This window comes from Neophocaena asiaeorientalis, unplaced genomic scaffold (genome assembly GCF_003031525.2).
Source record: "Neophocaena asiaeorientalis asiaeorientalis breed wild unplaced genomic scaffold, Neophocaena_asiaeorientalis_V1.1 scaffold345, whole genome shotgun sequence".
In the NCBI taxonomy this organism is placed as follows: Eukaryota; Metazoa; Chordata; class Mammalia; order Artiodactyla; family Phocoenidae; genus Neophocaena; species Neophocaena asiaeorientalis.
Genome location: NW_020175181.1, coordinates 1,148,111 through 1,173,159, shown reverse-complemented (window position 1 = coordinate 1,173,159; position 25,049 = coordinate 1,148,111). Strand labels below are relative to the sequence as shown.

Sequence of the window (25,049 nt, the reverse complement as noted above, 5' to 3'; positions counted from 1 at the left end):
TATAGATGTTTGGGGAAGGGGTATCACAGGTTCTTCTTTACCTAAGCCTTTAAAAAATACATGTATACTTCTAGAAAAAGCCACATTTAAACAAGGGCCCACAACTAAAACTGTTAGGAAACCAATAGATGAGGTGATTTCCTAATCCCTTTCCAGCTCTAACATTCTAAAATTTTGTGAATATACTGCAACATCCTTTCTAGGGTAGTGGAAACATTCACAAGGCTGACAGCCTTTGCTTAATCATCCCTAGGGAGCTCACACTTCAGGAGGCAACCATATCTGACTCTTTCAGGGTCTTTACCTGACTAGCTCCAGCCCCAGTTTACTCAATTCCTATATGATTAAGGCAGGGAGAATCCTGTAACGGGTAACTGGAGAAACACAGTAAGGAGGCAAGAGAATTCGATGTCACAAACATTTAACTAAAGCTTTCTATATGCAAAACACCATGCTAGAGGAGTGAATTTACACTAGTAATAGGAGACCAAATGTGCTAAGTTGGAAAGTTGTATTCTGAAGTCAGACTGTCTACCATCACTCAGTAGTTATGTGGCCTTATTCAGACTGCTTAACCTCTTAGAATCTTATCTTTGTCAAGTAAAATGGGGCAATACCAACCTCATAGGGTTAAATTAAGTAACATATGCTAAAGTACTTGAAATAGATCAAGTGCCTAATAAACTCTCATTTAACCTCTTTTCCTTCCTTTTCTCTTGGGAGCGCATGGGAGAATAATTTTTACTGGAGAAATCTGGGAAGCCCCTTGGTGGAAGTGGAATTTGAGTGGGGGCCTTGAACAATGAATAGGACTTAGGTGGAGATGGTGGAAAAGGACACTGCAGGAGCAGGGAATAGTGTGAGCAAAGGCACAAAGGAAGAAAAGTACAGGAACCTATGGATAGTATCAAGTATACATCAGGAGGAAAGTTTGGAAGGGGAGTGGGCTGGGGCAAAAAGGGCTTATGACAGAGAGAGAGAGCAAGGGCTGAAAGCATTTTCCTGCTTTTCTTTTGGTGGATGAGATTAGGGCAGAGACCCAGCAGCAGAAGCAGGGCTGCCAACACCAACCTACAGCCTCAATGACATGGGTCCCCAGGCCCCATCTTTTCTACCACTGAACGTGGGATTTCCTGAGGCAGTGTCAAAGGGCTGTTGTGTAGAATGAACAAAGCTCCTCTGCAATGGAAAGCACTTCCCTACCAGTCCTCTCAAAAAGAGAGCTGGCATAACCTGAGCTGGCTCAATAGGATGGGGCATACTTGGCTGCTTTGCATTGACGTGAGTTGTCATCTCTCTGCTGCTAATGGTCTGGGTTGCCTCCAAATCTGTTTCCTCTTCTGTACAGGGGAGGAACTGAACTACTTGATGCCTTTCCTCTTAAAGATTTTCTCACATAGTGCTAAATTCCCTTCACTGAAGAAGCACAAAGCTGTTCCCAGATATTTGGCCAATCAGTCTACAGTGTCAAAGTGTTCTGTTCCAGGTAGGCACTGAACTAATCTCCACTCCCTTAAATAGGAGCTGGCTATGTGTTTTTCTCTATTTCCTGAAGTCATCTGACTACTCCCTGCCCCAAACCTCAGGTTGTAGTCTTATACATTCCAAGACTATGGCTTGCTTATTTCTCCTTGTGGGGTCTATCCTTGCTTAAGAGGCAATACTGTAGTCACCGTGAGTCTGCAACATCCCACAAGAGGATTCTAACAAGATGAGCTATAATACACTACTGTGCTTGGGTTTGAAATACCTCCTATAGAGTTGAAATAGAGTAGCTAAATATGTTTAATAAGTCAACAATGTGACAGTATAATGAAGGATCAAAAATCATGACGTGTAAAAGAATGGTTAAAGTAACTGAAGATATTTAATCTAGAGAAGAAAAGACTTGGGAAACACATGATAGCTATTTTTAAATACTTAGAAGGGCAATCATAGGGAAGAGTGACTAGATTTCCTAACACCCATGGTAAAATTTATAGAGGTATACTGTGTGACTTGATATAAAGGAAGATTTTTAAAAAATGACTGTCTACGAGTGCTCCAGAAGGGTCAGATGACCAGTGATCGGGAATATTTCATAAGCAGGAGTAAGATCTGAGCCACTGTTCTGCTGGCAGGGTGTCTGTGGTGTGTTCCTCAGTTACGTAAATACTAGAAGCAGCTTCAGTGCAATGAGTTACCATCGCCCCCTTGCGGCCTGTGTGTTGGGTGTGTTGCGTACTCTAAAGAGGAAGTTAGGAAGGCAGTAATACTGGATCCTGGCATATAGTCAGACAGGAGCCTTTATGCAGATACCCTTTCCAGTTCTCCAAACACCCACTCACATGTGGTCTCAAAAACACCCAGTACCTTTACTTAGTTTTACCCACTTCACAATATGCTCAATATGAGCAGTTTGACTCCCAAGCCTAGGTCAGGCCTGAGTGTTTCTCGTGAGCCATAGTTTTATGCTGAGGAGACTTGAGAGTTTGTGGAGGGAGAACCCCCTTGCCCGCGGGGGGCCGTGATGACAGAAGAAGTCTGTGTAAAGAGGGATCTAAGGAGTCCTGGGGAGGCAGGTCTAAAGGTCCAGGCCTGGCAGCATCACTGTCCAGGAAAGCCCCAGTTCCTATGGCTGTGTGCACGGGGCCAATTGTTCTCGGCAGACTGCATCCTGAGTGTTCTGTGGGGACCACGACTAGGGACCAGGCAGAAGGCGATGGCTGGTTGGAGGGAAGCCAGGCCCTTTAGTGGGGGAGGCCGGCTGGAACATAGCATTGAAGTGGGCTCGGCTTTCAAGCTGCATACGGTGGCCCAGTGGACAGGTGAGCGCACGGACAAAATGGATCCGAACTAGCCCTGACTGCCCCCCAGAGACCAGCCATCCATAGGAGTCCAGGTTTGGGCTGAATCGTACCTGTGAAGAGAATAGAAAACAAAAGAGATGCTCACAGTTGTTGCTTTAGGGAGAGTCTTAGCTCTAAGAGCAAAAAAAAAAAAAGCCACAAATCTGAATGGATAGGAGGACCATGATGGGGTTAGAGGTAGGAATGAGAAGACGATGAATGAGGTATGTCTATCCTGCTCTGGAGGATGAGAGTGCCGGAGCTGTTTCCCCCGCCTTAACCGTCTCCATTACCTTTTCATCTCCCATTTCATTGCTCACAGGCCCAGAGTTGGGAGGAAATGAGATGAAGGATGGCAAAGATGAGAGATAAGGTTCCTACCTTATGAATAGCTTCCAGCTGCAGCCGGTCCAGGCAGAGCCGTGTTTGCCCCTCTCCCTCCTGCATGCGCAGCATTGGCTCTCTGTGGGGCAGACCGTGGAATGAACTCTGGGGAGGAGGGTGTAATAGGAGAGAGAAAGAGAGCAGCTTCTTAGTTTTGCATCTTTCTGCTGGGACTCCTTAGGATTCCCTACTATACAAGGACTCAAGTGTTTTACTTTTTCTAATGCCACACCCATTCTCCTGGCCTCAATTTACCAAATCTGTGTCTTGAAAGAGCAAGTAGTGATGGTTGACGGTTTCAGCGTAAGTTCGAGCCTTGGGAGGGTTGGGGGCCCCAGATGAAGCAGAAGAGTGGTCCTGACCTTCAGGACTGTCCTGATATGGCATCAGATCTGCTTTATATATAGGCTAGAAAGAAGAATGTTAGATTAGGTTCTGTAATACTGAAGACTGAATAAAAGTAAAAGAGAAAATTGGTTTGGAGCAGGAAAGACTGTAAGTAGTATGTTTAAACATATGTTCAGATGCACGAGGGTAGGGGAGATTATGTACACCTCTATTCTAAGACTTCCAGGGAGAATGTCAGGGCTGGGAGACCTAGTACTAATTTGTACCCTGCTGCTAATTGGTAGCACTAATTTGAGAGGTCATGTGGATTAGGACCCAACAGATAGTGCTGCTATTAAATATTCATATACGTACGAATCTTCGATCTACAGGTCGTTTGACATTTATTGGGTTCAGTGCCATATCAGGCAATATAGCTGCAATGAGCTCCCCAGATATATCTCCTGCAGCTATTGTCCCGAGCCAGTCGGATCCTGAAAGACTCTAATAGGAAGAGAGAGATATTTTTCATTCATTCATTCATTCACTCATATTTATTCAGTTCTGTGAACTGGTAACAACTTCACAGTCTGAGGGGGGAGAGACATATTCGCACAAATATGAGTTTATCATAACCCATATCCCTGAAGATACAATTACCACACACCTATCTTCTCCTTTTATCCAAAACTACTGCCTCTGGGACTTCCCCAGTGGTCCAGTGGTAAAGAATCCGCCTTCCAATGCAGGGGACGCAAGTTCGATCTCTAGTCAGGGAACTAAGATCCCACATGGCGCGGGGCAACTAAGCCAACGTGCGCCACAACTACTGAGCTCACGCGCCTCAACTAGAGCTCATGTGCCCTGGAGCCTGTGCACCACAACTAGAGAAGAGAAAACCCGCACGCCACAACTAGAGAGAAGCCCACGCGTCACAACGAAAAAGATCCCGCGTGCCTCAGTGAAGATCCTGCGTGTCGCAACTAAGACCCTACGCGGCCAAAAAGAATAAAACAAATTAAAAAATATTAAAACAAAACCAACCAACCAACCAAAAAACCCACTACTGCCTCTTTCTGACCACCACTAGGTGAGTAAAGGGAACGTTTTCCTGTGTAATGAAGGTTTAGAAGAGAGGGGCTCACCCAGACAGTGCCTTTTCGAGGAGCAGTGAAGTAGGCCTTGAAACCAAGGTAACCAGCATCAATATAATGAATTCCACAGAGTCCATAACTGTAAAAGAAAAAAGAAAACCTTCCTTTTTCTATGGTTAGATTCATTTCTTCCCCCACAATTCAAACTCTCTCAGTGAAACAACCCTCAACCCTCCTCTCCTCACAACCATCTGGCACAGTGTACCCCAACCCTTAGGGCCTGTCCCCAGAGCTCCTCCTCTCTCCATCCTGCCGTACGAGGCATAGCAGTTGTCCTGAGCCACAGTGACACCATTGTAAGGGAGCAGCCAGGCCAGCTCTGTACTCAAGAAGCGCTTGATAGAGTTTATTGGTTCATAAGGTCGTCGAAGGTCCCAGAATTTGATTTTCCGGTCACTCCCTGCAGAGACTAGGAAATGACTGTGGAAAGATGGGAGAAGAGAGAGAGGATCAAATCTGAACAAGCCTGGAAGAATCAGCCTGTCCCAGTCTTCACCTCCCACCTCCACAACTCTCCTATACCTGTTAGCTTTGCACCATTGAAGGGTACGCACAGCCTGGTCATGGGCTAGGAAACACTGGAAGGGGTAGAGCTTCAAGGAGCCATCAGAGAGCCGTATCCGCTGCAGAGGCGAGTTCGTGGGAAGGTTCCAGAAAACCACCATGCCTGAGGTAGGGACAGAATGCATAGGTATTAGAGCCAGGTTCTCCCTTCTTGTTCTAATTCCTTTCTCTGGCTCCTAGGGTCTATGTCTTCTACTCTCAGACCTGATGGATTATGAAAGGCTATAGAGATCATGATTAGCTAGTCAACATTCCCTCCACGGTTTAAAGACTCAACCTGATATTTTTAGTTCCAATTCTCATCAACATAAAAGTAATAGCTTAGTCTGAGATCTGCAGTTGAAAGATAGGTTGAATGAACCCAGTGTCCTCTACTCCCTACTAAATAAAAATAAAGGGATTTTTAAAAAAGCATAAACCTTCCAGGACAAGGGTTGGCAAACTACAGCCCATGGGCCAAATACAGCTTGCTGCCAATTTTGGTAAATAAGTTTGACTGGAACACAACCACACCCATTTGCTTACCTAAGGTCTGTGGCTGCTTTCACTTTATAATGGCAGAGTTGAGTAGTTCCAACAATGGCCGAACAACCCACAAGGCATAAAATACTCACTATCTGAACCTTAAGAGAAATGTTTGCCAGCTCTGCTCTAAGGCAAAGAGAACAGGCAAGGAGCCAAAAGCAACAAAATGTAGAGGAATAGAAAACAAATGGACAAATAGAAACTAACTCAGCTGATCCAAAACAAGCTGACCCCTGACCAGGCTGGCAGAGGACGAAGTAATCAAAAGTATAACTTTGATAAAAGTGAAAGACAAACTAAAGAACAATAAGAATTTAATAAACAAAAGTGGGGGAAACCGGGACTTCCCTGGTGGCGCAGTGGTTAAGAATTTGCCTGCCAACGCAGGGGACACGGGTTCGAGCCCTGGTCTGGGAAGATCCCACATGCCGCGGAGCAATGAAGCCCATGCGCCACAACTACTGAGCCTGTGCTCTAGAGCCCGTGAGCCACAACTACTGAGCCCACATGCCTAGAGCCCGTGCTCCACAATAAGAGAAGCCACCACAATAAGAAGCCCGCGCACCGCAAAAGAGTAGCCCCCGCTCGCCGCAACTAGAGAAAGCCCGCGCACAGCAACAAAGACCCAACGCAGCCAATAAATTAATTAATTAATTAAAAAAAAAAGTTGGGGGAAGCATGTGAAGCTAAAACCCCTTTTATACATAAACTCAGGAAATGTAGCATCTATGAGCCTTTTTGAAAAAACTTGACAGTGAATTACAGCTAAGCAATATAAGTAATTCAGCAATGGAGGGGGAGACCGAGATGAAAGGACTGGTGGAGACAGGCAATCATTTTCAATATAGAGTTAAGATTAAGTAACTCTGGGAATTAAGACAGCAAAACAGCACTGAGTACCACATACCTTGACAGTGTAAGAACAAGACCACCAAAAGAAACACAATTAGGAGATTGTGAGAAGGATGACAGGAAGCAGTGTACGAGTGCTAATTCCCTTATCACCCTAGCAGAAAGTCTGCTGGTGTGTCTAAAAGTGAAACTGTCATTTAAAAACAATAACAACCTAATAATGCCAATTACTTAATGTTATTTATAATTTTTTACCTTTTTCCTTTTTAATCTTAAAAGTATCTTTATGGAACTAATCTCTCTGTGGTGAAAGAACATTTATTGGGACCTTAGCTAATTTTTCAGTTTCACTTGCCTTTTCCTTCCATAAAGTTAAAGTATAATTAAACTTAATACCTTTTAATTTAAAATAGTATCTAGAGTATGATCCCATTTTTACAGAATTCTTTATCTCTCCATCTAATCTTTTTATCTTTATACATGCATAGAGAGCAGCATGAAATGATATGTATCTACTCAATTATTTCTTTCTGAGTAGAAAAATTCTAGTGACTTTTTTTCTCTTCTTTGTATATTTTTACACTTCATGAAGAGTTACAAGTATATAATGGCGAACACTGAATCAAAAAGGAAACCACAACAGAAAAACAAGCATATATAAAAGTTTCAAGAGCGGTAGCTCCTTATGCTCTGCTTTGCTTTTCACCATTATAATATCCAGCAGCCAGGTGGTGGTGGGGCCGGGTGGGTATCCAAGCCAGGCTAAGGCACTGACCACACTCAGAGGGGTCTGATGCTTGCATAGACCCCACCTGAAGGGTTGCCACACATTGGACCTGCAGGGACAGGAGAGACAAGGCTAGGGTTAGGGATAACTACTGTTTGGAATAAAGGCTCCAATCCTTGTTTAATCCAGCAGGAGGTGGGAGATTTTTCAGGTGGAAGGAGACTCGCTGTGGAGTCAGTAAGGGAGGCTCAAGAAGATGGAGCCTTGGCTAAGGTAGCAGGTTCCTTACTCACCTTATAGATGGCAGGCTTCACTGCATCTGTGAGGGAAGAAGAGCAGTAACTGACACTCTGCATCCAGAGGACTGAGGTCCTAATTAGGCCTTGCTCTTAGGCCAGCACCCCCGGCCCTTTCAACCATGCCCTTCCCTCACACTCTTCTCTCTCTACCATCAAATGTATGAACCTGCCTCTATCTGCCCCCCAGATTCTCCTTTCCTCCTGTTCTATATGATAGCGCCCTTCCTCCTATCAGAATGGCTAACCCCTCCACTCGGCTCTCTTCTCATCCCCTCCTTTTCCAGAGCGTGGCTCATTTGGTTACCCTCCCCTTCTCCTGCCTGTCTACTTTCTCTCTCCCTATTGGGTCACTCTCATACTCACATGTAAACATGCACTCTTGTCTTCTATCTAAATCAAATGAACAAACCAAAACCTTCCTTTACCCATTCTTCTTTTTTTTTTTTTTTTTTTGGCCGTGCCACGCAGCACGTGGGATCTCAGTTCCCTGACCAGGGATTGAACCCACGCCCCTGCACTGGAAGCACGGAGTCTTAACCACTGGACTACCAGGAAAGTACACCTTTACCCCTTTTTCACCTCCAGCCACCGCCCTCATTTATATGATCCCCTTCACAGCCAAACTTCTGAAAGAATTGTCTATACATTTCTGTCTTCACTTCCTCACCTCCCACTCCCTCCTCAGCCCACTCCTAACACCAGACCACCGAACACCGGATTTCTCAGGGTTCAAACCTAGGTGCCCTCTTCTTTAATTACTCAGTGCTGTTGAAAAACAAATAAATTCAACCAAATAGGAGCTGCATTTCCTGCCCCTTCCTCTTTATGTTCACCTTCACAAAGGTGAATATAGAGGGAGAACTCTATATTCTCTCCCTCTCTTCACAACAAAGAGAGTGTGTTTACGTGTATGTGTGGTGGTGAGGGCAGGAGAGGTGGAGGACAGGATCTGGGGAGGAAGAGGAATATGGCGGGGGAGACAAGCCTCAGGCGCAAGCCTCAGCCTTCAGCAGCTCTTTACACAGCCAATTAACTGTAGTAGCAAGAGGGGGAAGACCTGAGAGCACAGGAGAGCAAGGAAGGGGGGGAGATAAAAGCTAATGTGCTGAAAGAGGGCAGTTACAAGACTGCCAAAGAGAGGACTGCGTGCAGGCTGCCAAAGAGAGAGGTCAAGAACAACACGTGTGAAGTCAGAATGGGAGGAGTGACTTGGTAAGGCTTTGTACTGGAGAGACTGGGCCTGGAGGAGTTTCAGGGGAGACAGACAGGCCCTGCTAAACTGTGGCCACAACTCCAGCAGCCCCATTCTCCTTGCTGTGCTACTCACCTAGGGGCTGCTGAGCCAGCAGGGCCTCGGGATGGGGCAGACTGAACAGCAGCACCTTCCCATCTGAGCAGGCAAGAGCCAGGAGACCCAACCGGGGCAAGAGAGGAGCCTAGAGGGGGAGACCAGATCTGCACTGAGGCTTGCTGCCTTCAGGCACCTCTCAGAAAACTTTTCAGGTTCTGGTCCCTGAAAATATGATATGGAGTTGCTGGAAAAACTCCACCCACCACTCTCTAACCTCCCTCCCTCCCAGAGCCAGCCCCTTGGTCCTGGCTCTGAGTCCTAGGGCCATCCCACAATCAACTGGGAGGTACCTTCCGAGGGGTGCCTGGAAGTTCCCACGCTCCACTGGGGCAGAACTTGAGGTCCCAGATGCAGCCGTGGTCACAAGCAATCCCATAGACAAAGTGGGCTCTGTTGCCAGGACTGAGGAGAGAAAGCATGTGGGGAGAATGGGTGGGAAGGAGGGGCCTGGAGCTGCCAGAGCCTGCGCTCCCCTTGTCTCAACCCAATCCGAGCCTTGCCCCCTTCCCCTGCCCAGCCCCATCCTTCTCTCCTCCTCAACCACCCTCCAATGGCAGTGTCCCAGCCCCACCTCACCAGCTTTCTTGCTGCAAGGTCCCAAGGTCCCAGAGCTGGAGCAGCCCAGGGCCCGAATAAAGCTGGCTCAGTGGGTGTGTCTCATTCATGTCAGGGCTGGAGAAAAGAGCCACATACTGCGAGGCTGCTGCCCCCTCTGGCACTGGGCACCAGTCCAGAGCCCAGAGCGGTCCCCCCGTAAAGAAAGACACATCCCAGCGCTCTGGGTGTGCTGTGATAGAGCTAAATCTAGAGAAAAGTCAAAGATGGGATGAAAAAAGGAGTTAATAAAAGGTAGTAAGGACTTCAGTAGATGAATGGATAAATAAACTGTAATACACCCAGACAATGGAATATTATTTCACACTAAAAAGAAATGAGCCATCAAGCCATGAAAAGACATGGAGGAACCTTAAATGCACATTACTAAGTGAAAGAAGCCCACCTGAAAAGGCTACATACTGTGTGATTCCAACTGTAAGATATTCTGGAAAAGGTAAAACTATGGAGATAGTAAAATGATCAGTGATAACCAGATGTGGGGGAGGTGGAGGATGAATAGGCAGAACTGACTATCTTTAGGGCAGTGAAAATACTCTGTAAGATACCACATTGATGGATACATGTCATTATACATTTGTCCAAGCCCACACAATGTACACTAAGAGTGCACCCAAAAGTAAACTATGGACTTTGAGCTATTATGATGTGTCAGTGTAGGTTCATCAACTGTAACAAATGTGCCACTCTGGTGAGGGATGTTGATAATGGGGGAGGCTGTGCATGTGGGGGGCAGGGAGTATATGGGAAAAACCCTCTCAATTTTGCTGTGAACCTAAAACTGCTCTTAAAAAAGAAAAAAAAAAAGTAATGCAAACAGAATGGGAGCTCCACCTGGAGCTCCTGTGAACTGACTTAAGCAAGCACCAGAACACCAGTCACAGTCTACAAGTGAAACCAGTCCTGGCCACCATCTGTATCTTCCTCCTTTCCTTCCCAAAGTCTGTCTAGTCCTAGGCTTACCTTCAAAGATGACAGGTTGTGCATTCTGGTTTACTACAGTATTCTCTCTAGGGCCAGTTTGTCTAGGTCTATCGGAGTAGATGTGACCTTGAAAACTGGTTTTACCCTAAACCTCCCTAGGCTCCCTCAGTCTGGCCAGCAGCGATAAGCACTGCACATTCGAGGGGGCTGACCAGATCTAGCCAGCACTCCTACCCTTGGGACCAATTGGACCAGCATTAAGGGAAGAACAGGGCCAATCTATCATCCCTTTCAACATCCATTTTTCATTTTCCTGTCTCCCAGAATCAGAAAAAGAGGTGCAATCGTCACCTGTTTATTCGGTAGAGTGTGCCATCTTCAGGAAGTCCTTCACGTTGTACAGAAAACAGTGGCGACTTCTCCTCCTGGGGCAGGTAGTGAGCTGCCTCACTGGGGGAGGGCAAAGGGAATAACCTAAGTTTGGAAGAGTTTCATCCATCCTGGGATTCCCATTATAAATCTAGAGTCCTCCGTTACCCTTCTGTCTCCAGTGGTGTCACCCCCTCCTAGATTTCAAAGATGTTTCTTCAACTTACAGTTCAGATAACAATTGCCACTTCCAGGCTAAAGGAATCCATTCCGCAAACTCCCAGTATGAATGCTTCTGTTCTCGGCTGGAGAAACAGAAGCATCATGAATGAAGGAAGAGAGAAATTCTAGAGCAGCGCTGCCCAACAGAAGCAGCGCTGCCCAACAGCAGCAGCTCCCAGTGATGGGAGCGATCTATTATCTGTGCTGTGTAACACGCTAGCCGCCAGCTGCAAGTAGATACTGGGCACTTGAAATGTGCCTAGTGCAACTGAGAAACTGGACTTTCAATTATATGTAGTTAATTGAAAATGAAATTTAAATGGCTTCATGCAGCTAGTAGCTACCATACTGGACAGCACAGCTCAAGGGCTCTCGCCTTGGACTTCCTTCGTGGCGCAGTGGTTAAGAATCCACCTGCCAATGCAGGGGACGTGGGTTCGATCCCTGGCCCGGGAAGATCTCACATGCTGCAAAGCAACAAAGCCCATGTGCCACAACTACTGAGCCTAGGCTCTAGAGCCCGCGAGCCCCAACTAATGAGCCCGCATGCCCCAACTACTGAAGCCCACATGCCTAGAGCCCGTGCTCCACAACAAGAGGAGCCACTGCAAGAGAAGCCTGCGCACCGCAACGAAGAGTAGCCCCCGCTCGCCACAACTAGAGAAAGCCCGCACAGCAACGAAGACCCAATGCAACCAAAAAATAAAATTAAATTAAATTAAAAAAAAAAAGAGCTCTTGCCTTTGGAGCAGTGCCTTTTAGTTATGAATGTCTTCACAGTGTTCTACTCTGCAAGTGCCTTCCGCCCTTCCCACAGCCCCACTGCTAGATAGTCGTTTGCACTCCTCCACCACCCTTTCATCCTCAGCCCCCATTCCCCAAGTCTCACAGGTCCTTGGTGAGATGAAGGCACTTCCAAACAGGAGCCATGATGTGATTTGGTAAACCATTGGGAGCCACTCCCCGGCAGTGTGGCTTCTGCTTCTGAGGATCAAATTGAAGAAAGTGTAAGGGAGAGAATCTTATAAGCTGGAGAAAGTCCCCAGGAGACCGCTTTCCCAACTTTTACTTTTCTTGGCATTACTTCCTCTCCAACCTTTTACCTATCAGCATCTTAAAAGATTTGTATCTCAACCATTACAATGACTTCTTCATCTTCTGCTCTTATTCCTCCATCAAAACCGCAAAACCTGCTCTCTGTTTTCTGTTCATCTTCCTTGGCATGTCTCCATGGCACCTGATTCAGAGGACTCCTTTTGCTTCTTGAAACTCCTGCCCTATGGGGTAGTCTCTCCTTATTCCTCCCATGTCTCTCCTTATTCCTCCCACGTCTCCTTCGCAGGCTCGCCCTCCTCTGATCCATTTGGTCAGTGACGGTATTTCCCAGAGTCCCTCTGTCTCCTCAGCCCTCAATACACGTACTCCTGGTAATTTCATCCTATGTCTCGTGGCTTTGACCACCATTTTAATGCCTGATTATCAAGTCTGCATCTTAGTAAATGTAAACGTTACTTAGTCTCAACTTTTCTACAAATTCTAGACCCAGTGTGGTGCTGAGCCATATTAGAGCCTGAGGCAAAAGGGAAAATCAATTATATGGTTTCTATCTTTATTTAAATTTTTGATATTTTCTTCACCACAGAGTTGTTGCATTAATTTTGATTTTTAAAATGTTGCATCGAGATATTTATCTTGATTACTGGGGGTTTTGGTGCTCCCTTAAATGTTGCATCTGGGAGAAGTAAGGCACTGGTCCCATATATCTGACTGGCAAAGAGACGTCTCCAGAAGGATGGCCCTTGATCTACCAGCACCTCCAACTCGACATGTCAGAAAGTAAACTCATCACCTCGCCTGCCCACCTTCCCCCGTCCTGAGTCCCCCACTCTTTCTGTGTGTCCAGGTTCAGTGTATGAGAGCACCATCAAAGCTGGAAATTCTTACTCCTTCAATTCCCAACTGCTATTAATTCTCTTATATATCTCCTTTATCTGCCTCCCCGTCTTCTCTTCCTTCACTGCTTAATTTAGGCCCTTACTAACTCTGGAGAACTAGAGAACTGAAGCTGTCTTCTTTATTGTCAACTGCAAATTAATCTATTGTCCTAACTGATCATGTTATTTTTCTACCTAAAAACCTCTGTTGTATAGAGTTTCTGTTCGGGATGACAAAAGTTTTGGAAATGGATAGTGGTGATGGTTACACTACATTGTGAATGCACTGAATGCCAATGAATTATACATTTTAAAATGATAAATTTTGTTTTATCTACTTTACCATAATTAAACACACACACACACACACACACACACACACACACACAACCTTTGTTGGCTCCTATCAGTTTTAGTCCTTTCATCGTCTCTAGTTTAATCTTCCCCACCACTTTACCCCAGGCCCTATGCTGCAGCCACAACCAATTTCTGGGAAAACCATCCTCTCTGGCAAACTTCTATTCCTTTCAAGACCTAGCTCAAGTATCATTTCTCCATGAAGTCCAAGCAGTTAACCATCCTTCCTCTACACGCCTAAAGCAGACTGTTCACTCCTGATGCAGCACTTATTACACTGTGAGCTTTGTAAAGCAAGACCTTGTCTTATTCATGCTTGTGTCTCCTAGCATAGAGTAGATGCTCAACATATGAACGAATAATCTTGTTTAGCTACACCCGTAGCCCCTACAATCTCAACTGTGTTTGAAGTTGCTCTTTTTTCCTTTTACCTGTTTAGGCCATCCTAGTTACTAGGCCAAAGCTTCCCTTCTAGGCATCCTGCTGACCCCCTAATAATCCTGCTATCCCCATTCACTCTGTCTATTCAGGTTACCCCTGAAGTGGATGCTCGTGCGGTGCTTCGGGGCACTGTAGGCTCGGGGTCAGACGAGCTCTCGCTTGGGGCCTCGCTTTCTTCTCCATCTTCAGCCTCAACCTGGAGAACGAAGTCTTCGTCCCGTGCAGTGCCATCCTCTTCTTCTCCATAATGACAGGCTGCCTGCTGCTGGCTCTTCTTGGGTTTGGTGGGGCTGCTCACCTTGGGGCTCTCAGGACAGGACACTGGAGCAGGCAGGGCTGTTGAGAGCTCTTCAGCCAGTTCCTGAAGGTACAGAAGTGCCCTGTAGGATAGGGCAGAGTCAGAGCAACACTCACAGACACTTAACCGAGAGCCCACTGTGCCCGACACTTGGCTGATTCTTATCTCACTAGATCCTCCCAGTGACCATGTGAAGTGGCTATTAATTTCCCTTCCCCTTTGATAGATGTAGAAACAGAAATCCAGGAAAGTTAAGTGACTTGGCCAAGATGATTCAGATCACATATGTGGAATCTGAACCCAGTTCTTCTGACTCCAAGTCCAAAGCACTTTTCACTCTACCACAGTCAAAGATCATTGAGGGCAAAGGGAAAGAACGGAAGGGCACATATATACTGACACATATTGGGCAGTAAAATTGCAATGAAGACTTGGAGGACATTGTGAAAAATGCGATAGGATATGAGGTACGGAAAGGAACCTCCCAGATAGACAAATTTAACCACAGATAAAATTGCTGTGGTAAGAGCTAGAAGATTGCTCAAGTCCCCAGATCCCAGACACCACCCCTGCTTACCTGACACCTCATCACAGTCCACTCATCTCTCCAGCATCTGCCCCACCCTCATCCCTTCACCCAGCCCCCCTCCACCAAGCTGTGCCCCGAAATCCTTACACTTGGGCAGCCCTTCGGCGGGGTCGTTCCCCAGGAGGGGTCTCAAAGTCCTCAGGGGGCCTCTTTGGATGTGGAGACTCTGGCTGATCTAGGCCTTTTGACAACTTCAGCAGTAGCAGATCTGCCTTGGACTTTCGACCTCGTTTCTTAGGCATGGGGGTGGACAGAGGGTTGGACTGATCTAAGAGACCAGGAACCCGAGGGGCTGATGGAGAATTAGGCTGCTGGGGCCTTTTGGGGCCTTTCCGTGTCCTACCACCTCTCTTCGGGCCAGGCTTTGAGGCCCTAGGCTTTGGGACCTTTGACATCTCTGAAGAAAGATCTGTAGAGAAGAATATGGGTCTGTGAGATGGGACCAGAGCTCAAGCCTCTTTGGAACAGATTACACCATACCCAAGTCTGTAAGGTCCTATGAGCTCAACCTGCTCTTGTTCATCTTAAGCTGAGCATGGGGAGATAAAAAGCTGAAAGGTCAAGGGACATACCTTGCTGTTCCAGTCTGGAGAGGGTTTCCTGTTCTGGAGGGAGCCTCCTCTCATCAAGAGAATCCTCAAATCCAGGCAAAGGGGTAGATAATGATGTCTCTATGGAAGCCTCCACACTGGTTGTTTCTGAAGAGGCCTTGACATCAAGCTGTTTTAGCACCTCTTGTCCAGGAGAGTCTACCACAGTCATGTTCCCCACGGGGCCGGCCTCCTCCAGAGCAACACAGCCGACCCCGTAGGGATCCATCAGCACCCCCTAAAATGGCTGCGCCTGCATATAAGAGACATACAAGTGAGTAGAAGGTAAAAGCTATTTGCACTGGCTCAGATTTTTCTACTTTCCTGTCTTTCTCTTCTCACAACCATTTCTCCAACCTCCCCCCACCTTCCCCACCAACCAGAAATCCAAGCTCTCTGATCATTCATTCATTCAGCAATAATTACTAAGCATAGTCTATATGTCAGGCACCATTCTAGGAACTGGTAACATGACAATAAGCAAGACAGACAAGGTCCCTGACCTCACAGAACTCACATGTTAGTGGAGCTGACAATAAACAAACAAGCAATAATAAAGCTACCATTTATTAAATGCTTACTATGTGCCAAGTATTGTACTAAGTGCTTTATTTAGATGATTTAAAGTGAGTGAACAATTATTTAACTACTCTCCCTGAAACCCAATGAAATGAATCATCCCCTCCCCCTCAAAAAAAAAAAAAGAGAGCGAGAGAAAATCACCTGTTATGAATGTAGGAAAGGGCCGCAAGTTTCTAGAATAGACTATAAGGAATAGCTGCCAGATGCTATACAGTTTACATCAAATTGAAGGAGGACAGGATGACTAGAGCTGACATCCATCTTTGTGAATATTAGTCAAGGTACAGATTTATTTAAGAATAAGTAATTCTCTAGTGTCCTGCTAGCAATCTTTCAGCTGGATGGGGGAGGTGGTAGCCTATGAGACAATTAAGGAACATCCTACTACATTAAGAGACCATTTCCACACTGAAGAATAGACTGAAAAATGGTCATGAATCTTCATTTTCTTCAAACCCAGGAAACCAGCTGTGCAACCATGGACCAAAGTAAACTGACAGAGATAAACAACACACTGACTACCAAACCAAAAACCTGAGCAACACAGAACTCTGCAAGGGCCCAGTTTCTGGCCAGAATAACCTACTTGTCTGTAACAAAAGGGAAGAAATAGCTCAGATCCCAGGAGGAACCCCTCCATAGGTCTATATATGTCTTAAGGATAAAGAACTCATCAGCCTCAGTGGAAAAGTGTGCTAATACAAATACCACAAGAAATATCATACAAATTAAAGTTTCCAACTGTCTCTCTTGAGGAAGCTACAGTCTATCATTATAAACTATAAGGATACATTATAACATCATATGCTAGGGATATAGTATAACACTATCAAGGTAAATAGAGGTCAGTGAGAATCCACCTACATTGTTCTCTGGTAAACAGCAAACCCTGAGAGAACTACTCCATTCAAAATTAGTAATAAGCAAAAAGGATCCAATGGGACCTATGCATAGTTACTATGGAAAGAATATAAAGGACACAAATGAAAAAGGTGAAAAGTACCCTTTCAAAGAAAGTCTCCAGAAGACAAGAAATTTTCCAACAAAAGCTTCTATTCTTTCAAAAAAGGCAAAGAGACTGTGGAATCCAAGATTCAAGAGACCAAAGAAGAAATAAAACAATGGCAAGGCAAAAAAAAAAAATGAGCTGGCAGTCATAAGGAAAGAAACTGAGTAAAAGAATAAAATCAAAGAAATGAAAACCAGAGAAGCAAAATGCTGAAACTATACATACTACTGAAAAGACAATCAGTGATATGAAAGACATGTTTGAAAAAAACCACACAGGTTGTAAAGAGATAAAAGTGATTAGTGAGAAGATGATATGGATGAAAAGAGAAAGTGGAAAGCCAACATATGAATAATTGATGTTCCTGAAGAAAAGAGAAGAAAAATGGGAACAGAAAAAAACATGTTCAAAGACCTAACAAAAGAAAATTTCCTGAAATGAAAACTAGAAATGTGTACTTTCCTAACATAAAGGAAGATCTCAGTCTATAGATCAAAAGGGCTTATGGTGCAAAAGACAAAAATCAATAAATACTCATTAAGACCAAGAAATACAAGTGAAGATACTAAATTTCTCCTACAAAGAGAGAAAAAAAAAAAATCAGGTCAGCCTCAGAGTTCTCAGAAACATTTGATGCCAGAAGATAAAGAAACATGAAAAGGATCAAGAGAATTCTTTACTTAACTGTCATTCATGTAAAGGTAAGGGGATGACATTCTAAATATGCAAGTTTCTAAAAAAATACACTTGAAGACCTAATTTAGCCAATGAAAGATAAATCAATATAAAGAACTTGCTAATGGAGAAGTTGTGTTATTAAAAGGCTGGCAGTAAGGATTTAACCCAGTGACACATCATTAACTGTGGTAACTACAGGTATAAAACAGATTATAAATTAAAAATTTCAATGTCCCACAATGTAAAAATACCAGTATTCTGATTGTAGTAGATTGGGGCAAAAGAAGAAGTTCTTAATTTTGCTTCTAAGGCTGACAAATTGAAAAATATAGATTTACTAATACCATTTTTTTGGGGGGGGGGTGCACCGTGTGGCTTACGGGATCTCAGTTCCTGGACAAGGGATTGAACCCTAGCCACGGCAGTGAAAACCTGGAATCCTAACAACTAGGCCACCAGGGAACTCCCTACTAATACCATTTAGATGTTTAATAGAACTAAAAACAGTATACTATATTGCTTCCAAAATACCCAATAGGGCTAAGAAATGGAATTTTTTAAAAGACCACATAATAAAAGATCATTAAAAATAATGGAAGCACACACACACACAAAGAGAAAAGAAAAAAAAAAAACAACACAAGGGTGACAGAAACAAGATAAATAAAAGGGATTTATTACAGGGTATTAAATGGTTCACATCAGTGGTTCTCAAAGGGTGGCCCCAAAACTGGCACATCACTTGGAAGTCAGTTAAGTGCAAACTTCCAGTCCTACCCCAGACCTACTGAATCAGAAACTCTGGGATGGGGCCAGCACTTCATGTTACAGCAAGACTTTCAGGTGATTCTGCGGCATACTCAAGTTTGAAAACCACCTGCATAGAGGATCACTGGAAGGGTTGGGGAAAAAACGTTTAGGAACAAGTACTTGTCAAATTGAGAAGCTGTTTACAGCTGCTGGTTCAAGAACCACATGGCTTCTCCTCTGCCATGGTGGGGAGCCAGAAGCTGGATCAAGAAGCCCCTGCCATAGCTGATGGCTCCATATATAAGCTGCTTCTGCAATAATCAGAAAGTGACCAACTGAGGAAGACTCTTCTCTGGCTCCCAGATCCAGAGCCGTATCACTGCCACTATCCGCAACAGCAAAATGCATGCCTTCTGGCCTGCCTCCTCTCTAAACTCAAGTCCAAATTTGAGTTCCTCAAGAGCACATTTGATTGGCAAGGCCTAAATCATATTCAGAATCTTGGATGGAAAAATTCCAGGCAATGAAATTTCTAGCTTTCCAGGCTCTCAGATGGAGGGTGCTCATTCTCTCACATCCCACTTACCCCAGGGTAGAAAGTAGGATCAGTATTTTCTCAATTCCTCTCCAGTGTCAATTCTTGACCAATAGTCCTCCCCATCTTGTAAAAACTTTGTTCCTTCCAAGCTCGTAAAGTTCAGCTAAATCACTGCTAGTCACTCCACTGTCACACCTGAACCTTGTCAGCATATAAAACCTTTTAACCTCTAAAATCACTAAGACACCCAATATCTGATCACAACCTCCCATCATTACAGCTAGATTGCTCAACTACTATCACTATATCTATTCTTTAACCACATTAATTAATCCACTGATCTCTCCAATTTCTCCCTATGTCAGCCACAAACCATCTAGTTTAGACTTCTTTATTTTAATCAGACTCCTGTTGATATTACAAACTTCCTTTCTTTTTGTTCCACAGGCCCGGCAAAATTCAAGCCTGGATGAACCAATCACCCATCTTCTCCACGGGAGCATGTAAGCTAGTTGAGCACTAGCGTTCTAGTTGAGCACTAGTTGAGCACACGTTCTAATCAGCTCCCATACCCTCTCTCCTCCAACGTCTGATACCCTAGTCCTCAGCAGATAACTTAACCTCAGATTTCTTAAACGATCAAAAACCATACTTCAATTTCTTGTCAGATAACCTAACACTCCCTGCCTCTGAGCCCCTCATCCACTTTCCAAAGCCAAACTTTCCATTTGTGTTCTAGCCCCATGCCCCCTCCTGCCCCACCGAAAGAAAATGAAGATGTTTATCCTTTTCCTTTCCATTGGCTCCTTCTAAACAGAATTTAACGGGAATTCCCTAGTGGTACAGTGGTTAAGGCTCTGCGCTTCCACCGCAGGGGACACGGGTTCAATCCCCAGTGGAGGAACTAAGAACCCGCATGCTGTATGGTGCGCCACCCCCCACCCCCGCCAAAATAAATACAATATGTGCCTCCCCAAAATAAATAAATAAAATTAAAAAAATAAACATTTAACTATTTTTTAATTTTCATCTTAACACAAATACAACTATCCTTCAACCCAGTTCTCCAACTAATATCCTCCTGCCCCTCACAGTCAAACTTTAAGAGCTGTCTGCCCTTGACGTTTTAATCACCCTGCTGCATCCTAACTAGGAGATTGCCCTCAACTCATCACTGAAGCTAAAGTGATCAATAACTGTTGTGTCAATTAGTCCAATACTCTTCTCAGTCTCGTTTAACTTGACCTCTCAGCAGCACCAAGGCTCCTTACCACTTGTTTCTTGAAACATTCTCTTTTCTTGAGAAGCAATTCAAGTCCAGTAACCTTCCAGATGTTTACAAAATTTCCTGTCTTTTACAGGTGTCTTACATCTGTTTGGTAGCTTTTTTGCTTGTTTGCAAACTCACCACTTTTGTCTCTCCAAAGTATTCAGTTTTAGTTTGCTTTCTTTTCTTTTTTAGAATTGTTTTTATAAAATCTTTAGTTGATACAAAATACTTATAAATAAGTGTAGAATATAAAGAACAACAATAAAACACCTGTATATCTGCCATGTTTCAACTTACTTTTAATAGAAACAGTAACTCTTACATACTCAAATTTCCTTAAAATTTAAATATATGTCACAATTATATAAACATAGTGACAAATCAACTTATATTAAAAATGTTCGAACCAACACAATGACTCTTGGCAAACATTCAGTTCAACTACTTAGAGTGACCGGGCCTATAGGAAAAAAATCTACAGGCTTCGAGAATTCAGTGTGCCATGGGCATCAATAAAGTATGTTTTATGCAGGAAATGGAGAATGTCAGTTAACAGAGGGAGCTAGTTAAATGGAATCAGTTAAGAGAATTTCTACATGTCTTAAAGATTTTTCCATATCATTTTTCCACATACATCTTTTTCATTCTTCTTAGTTACTATATGGTGTTCCATAGGATTATAGTTTATTTGGGTATTTCCCATTTAATGGACAATTGGATTATAATACTATTACAAATAATACTGCAGTGAATATTCTAGTATAGATCTCTTCATTAATGAGAAATTATTTTTCTAGAATAATCATCTGAAGTGGAATTACTGTACTGGGTTAAAGGGTATACACATTTCAAAATTTAATAGATACTGCCAAACAGGTCACCAAGGTGAAAAGCAATTTATACTCTTACTAACTGTAAAAATGGGTATACCCATTTTACCACCCCTTGTCAATCTTTCATTTTTGCCAGTCTGATGGGTGAAAGAATTCTTCCCTACTGTATTTATTTGCATTGTCCTGGTAATAATTGAGATTAGCAACTCCTTTTTATATGTTGGACATCTGTCTTTTATGAATTGCCGATACACATAATTTGCCCATATTTCTATAGGACAAATTGATCATTCCTTATTTATCTGTGCAGTTATTTATGTTGCAAATATTTTCTCTCTGTATCTACCTTTTAAAAAAGCTTTGCTTATGCTTCTTGCTAAACTGAAGTTAAATTTTATAAGTTAAATTTCTCAGTCTTCTCCTTTATGGCTTCTGTTTGTCTTTTTTTTTTGGCCATGTTGCATGATGCGGGGATCTTAGTTCCCTGACCAGGGATTGAACCCATACCCCCTGCCGTGGAAGTGCAGAGTCCTAACCACTGGACCACCAGGGAATTCCCCTGTTTGTGTCTTAAAAAGGCATTTCCTACCCCACTGATATAATATCAGAATATAAGATATCTTCTTTTATTTTCTTCTAATAATTTTTCTAGTTTTGGATTTTACATGTAGCTCTTTAGCCCGTCTGGAATTTCCTTATCATAAGAGATATGGGTATTTACTTATTCCATATCTATCTTCCTTAAAAGTTTCATGAGATAGGGCTCTTGTCTATCTGACTCACTATTGTATCTAGAACCTGGTACGTGGTAAGCACAATAATTAACCTTTGTTGATTGAACAACTAACTTCTCAAGGTACAAAAATCTCTATAAGGATTCACTTCTCAAAGAAGGCATGGCATTGGTGGTTAATTTCCATTTTTGACTACACAATGCAAATCCTGGGCACAAGTTAAGGATGTTTAGTAAATGTGTACCAGAGTTTATAAAATTTTGCATCGGCACCCCAACTTGTCTGGTTCCCATGCTGCTCCAAGGCTGCCAGCCTGATCTCCCCAGATGTGGAAAATGATTAGATAACACTGCTCCTCAAGTATGGAGTTACTTTACACACACTGTTTAGTCTAATACATTGCCAAAGTGTTCCTATGGTACAACTGGTGGTATGCAAGATGATTTCTGAGATACAAAAATGAACGATTTTATTTGACTAATTGTGTTTTTATTTTAACTTGTATATATAAAAAGAAAACTATAACTAGTCCATGAAACCCATGGTTTCATCTACATTGTTTAGATCAAGACTAAAGCACTTAAATCTTAAAATTAAATCAATTTAAAGAAAATTACTAAGAAAACAATACTACAGTTGATAAGAAGAGGTGGCCAAAAGAGACGAAGGCACAGGAATGACAGATTTGTGTAACAATATGCCCCTGGGGCTATAAGCCTTGGCCATACCCTGCACCCCTCTAACGAAGTGAGTTACCACGGGTGAAGCTGGTGAGTTACCAGAGGTCCCCCACCTCTGCCTTCCCCAACAGAAAGCCAAGTTGCTGCGGGATAAAAGGACTAGATTGGGAAACATAACTGGCCCCTGGCTGCGCCAATGAGGTTGCAGCGCGCGGGGCACAACCCCCAGGGTTAGAAGAGCCTCACCGAGGAAGAGGCTGGAACACAGCAGAATGAAAAGACCGACCCGCTACCTCTCTAGGGGTGACCGCCTGCCCTTTCTCAGTCCTGGGCGTCGGGTAGCTTTCACCACTAGCCTGTTCGGGAAGCGAGCCCTGAGTTTCGTAAGGCTGAGGACTACGGTAGGTTCGCAGAGTCCGAGGGTTGCAATGTAGGCAGCGCCGCGGCCGGGACACAGGACGAGGTGTTACAGACACCGCGTGGGGAAAGAAGGCGAGACCCGAGGAGAGCAGAGATGGGGGATGCACGGTTGCCACCGTGGGTTAGGGAGGTGGGGACCACGACGGTTTCCGGAGGAGTTCAGGGGCTGGAGGTCGCGATGCTGTGCAGAGGCGGAAAAGCGGAGCCGGAGTTGGTTCCCAATATCTTAGTGCTACCGAAAAAGAAGTGGGGTAGGGGGGTAGTAATCGTGGGGCCCCGCACATCCCGCTGTGGTACACTCACCCTCACCAAAGTCCTTCCGGAAGTCCAAGTTCGAAGATGGCGCCGCCTGTCTGGTCGCCGTTTTATGACGAAATCTGGTAGCTACTCTTCATTGACGACCCCCACCCCCCCGTGTACAAGGTAAACACGTGGGCTTGGTTGGGAGTTTGTGCCCCAGGACGTTTTCTATTAGACTATGTATCCCATAATGCAGTGCGGCGAGCGTCCCCGAGCCCTGTCGCAGCGGGCGCAGCTCCTGGACGCCGCTGCACGGCCTTATGGGAATTGCAGTGTCCCGAAGGGAACTGACGCCTGCGCGGTGATAGTCGTCGCGCCCCCGCCGGTTCCCACGCGGCTTCTACTCGAGCCTCGACAGTGCGAGTGTCCAGGCCTGAGTGTCGCTCCCGAGCGCGGAATCCTGGCTTTCTGTCGAGACTACCGGCCTGTGGCGGGCAGGGCCGGGCTGACTTGAGAATATTGACCTGCAGCCCCGCCGTCGAGCCGGAGACTGGGAGACAAAGGAATCCTTGCCTCGGAGGACGACTCCGGCTTCCCCCTCAGGGCAGCCTCCAGCAGATCCAGCCACTAGTGAAGTCAAGGATGGACCCAAGACGGAAACACAGTGAAAGGGAAGAGCAGTAGAAAAGCCTGGCATGGGGACGCTCTACTCAAGTGATCCTCGGGCTTGGACCCTCGCCTTGGTCGTAGGCCTTGCCCCACTCCCTCCCTGGGAAGTAGGAAGCTGCTGGAGAAAGAATGTAACAAACTTCCGCCCTTTCCTGAGGCATTTAAAGCTGTGTAAATCTCACAGGTCTCCATACACCGAATAGTGGAGTTCAGGATGTATAAACAAACAGGAAAGGGTGGGGTAAACCAGTCTTTCTCTTCCCAGATAATCTCATCTATTAAATTACCGTGGTTACACAAAACATTTAAGAAAAGCATGGGAGAAGCTAGCTAAGATTTAAAATCTAGAGCAAGGGGGGCTCCCGTCCCATTTGCCCTAAGTGGCCTAAAGACAGCTAAGGCTGCGCTGTGGCTTAGGACTGACTCCTTTCTGAGAGTGCAAAATCGGGTGCAGTCGAGGCTGCAGTTCCTCTAATACGGGGTATCTACAATGCTTGTCCGATGAACAGCTCTCAACTTGACAACTTCAAGCATTTATTTTTCTATTAAAATTTTTTTTCAAGCATTTATTTCTGTAATGAACAAATCTGACTCTTCTCCATTCCTGTTGCCTCAGATTAGACTATCTTTGACTTCCCCTAAAGCAAAATCTTTTTTATACTAATAATTGTATTTATTTTGGGGATAAGACATTCACATGGCTGAAAATTCAAAAGATACATAGGATATAAAGTGAAGAGCACCTTTCACCTGTCTCCAGCCTCCCAGACCACATCCACCCAGGCAGTTTTCTTGTTACAGGTCCAAGATACTTTCTGTATTTATACACATGCAAATACATATATATCTCCCCCCCACACACACACCTTTTTTTTTTAAACTTTTGGCCACGCTGCACATGTGGGATCTAGTTCCGCAGCCAGGGAATCTTTCCCCTTTTTAATTCAAACAGCAACTACACACACTGTCCTGCACCTTACTTCTTTTGAGTGTACCTTGGAGACTATTCCATTTCTCTATATAAAAACCTTCCTTATTCTTTGTTATGTTTGCTTAGTATGTAATTATATGAATGTAGTAATAATTAGCCCTTATTATTAATGGATATCCAGGTGGTTTCCAGTCTTTTGCTATTATAAACAATGCTGCTATAAATAACTGTATCTAAGCTACTTCAAATGTGCAACTATATGGCTAGCATTAAGTTCCTAGAAGCAGAATTGCTGGACCAAAGTTTAGGTGCATTTGTGATTTTGATTGATAGGCAATCTCTTTTTAATTGATCTGGTTCTCTGC

The 25,049-nt window shown here is 44.4% G+C and overlaps 1 protein-coding gene across 1 annotated transcript; it reads right to left on the bottom strand.

Moving 5' to 3' along the window:
- Positions 1–1,843: 1,843 nt before the first annotated feature.
- GTF3C2 (general transcription factor IIIC subunit 2) lies at positions 1,844–23,358 on the bottom strand. Its single transcript, XM_024764405.1, has 19 exons — positions 23,148–23,358; positions 15,333–15,603; positions 14,848–15,169; positions 13,968–14,253; positions 12,031–12,125; positions 11,147–11,224; positions 10,902–11,000; positions 9,588–9,815; positions 9,302–9,413; positions 8,988–9,096; positions 7,655–7,680; positions 7,341–7,470; positions 5,216–5,360; positions 4,952–5,113; positions 4,685–4,772; positions 3,915–4,043; positions 3,468–3,620; positions 3,210–3,317; positions 1,844–2,899 (listed from the first exon to the last, which is right to left on the bottom strand). Exons 2-19 carry the CDS (start codon positions 15,577–15,579, stop codon positions 2,681–2,683), a joined length of 2,736 nt encoding a protein of 911 aa, XP_024620173.1. The 5' UTR covers positions 15,580–15,603; positions 23,148–23,358; the 3' UTR covers positions 1,844–2,680.
- Between the last annotated feature and the right edge of the window lie 1,691 nt (positions 23,359–25,049).

Coding starts and splice junctions, on each gene's coding strand:
- GTF3C2 (XM_024764405.1), bottom strand. CDS start 15,579: ATGGATCCCTACGGGGTCGGCTGTGTTGCTCTGGAGGAGGCCGGCCCC. Junction 14,254..14,847: donor CGCCGAAGGGCTGCCCAAGT/GTAAGGATTTCG, acceptor CCTATCCTACAG/GGCACTTCTGTACCTTCAGG. Junction 7,681..8,987: donor GCTGGCTCAGCAGCCCCTAG/GTGAGTAGCACA, acceptor CTTCCCTCACAG/ATGCAGTGAAGCCTGCCATC.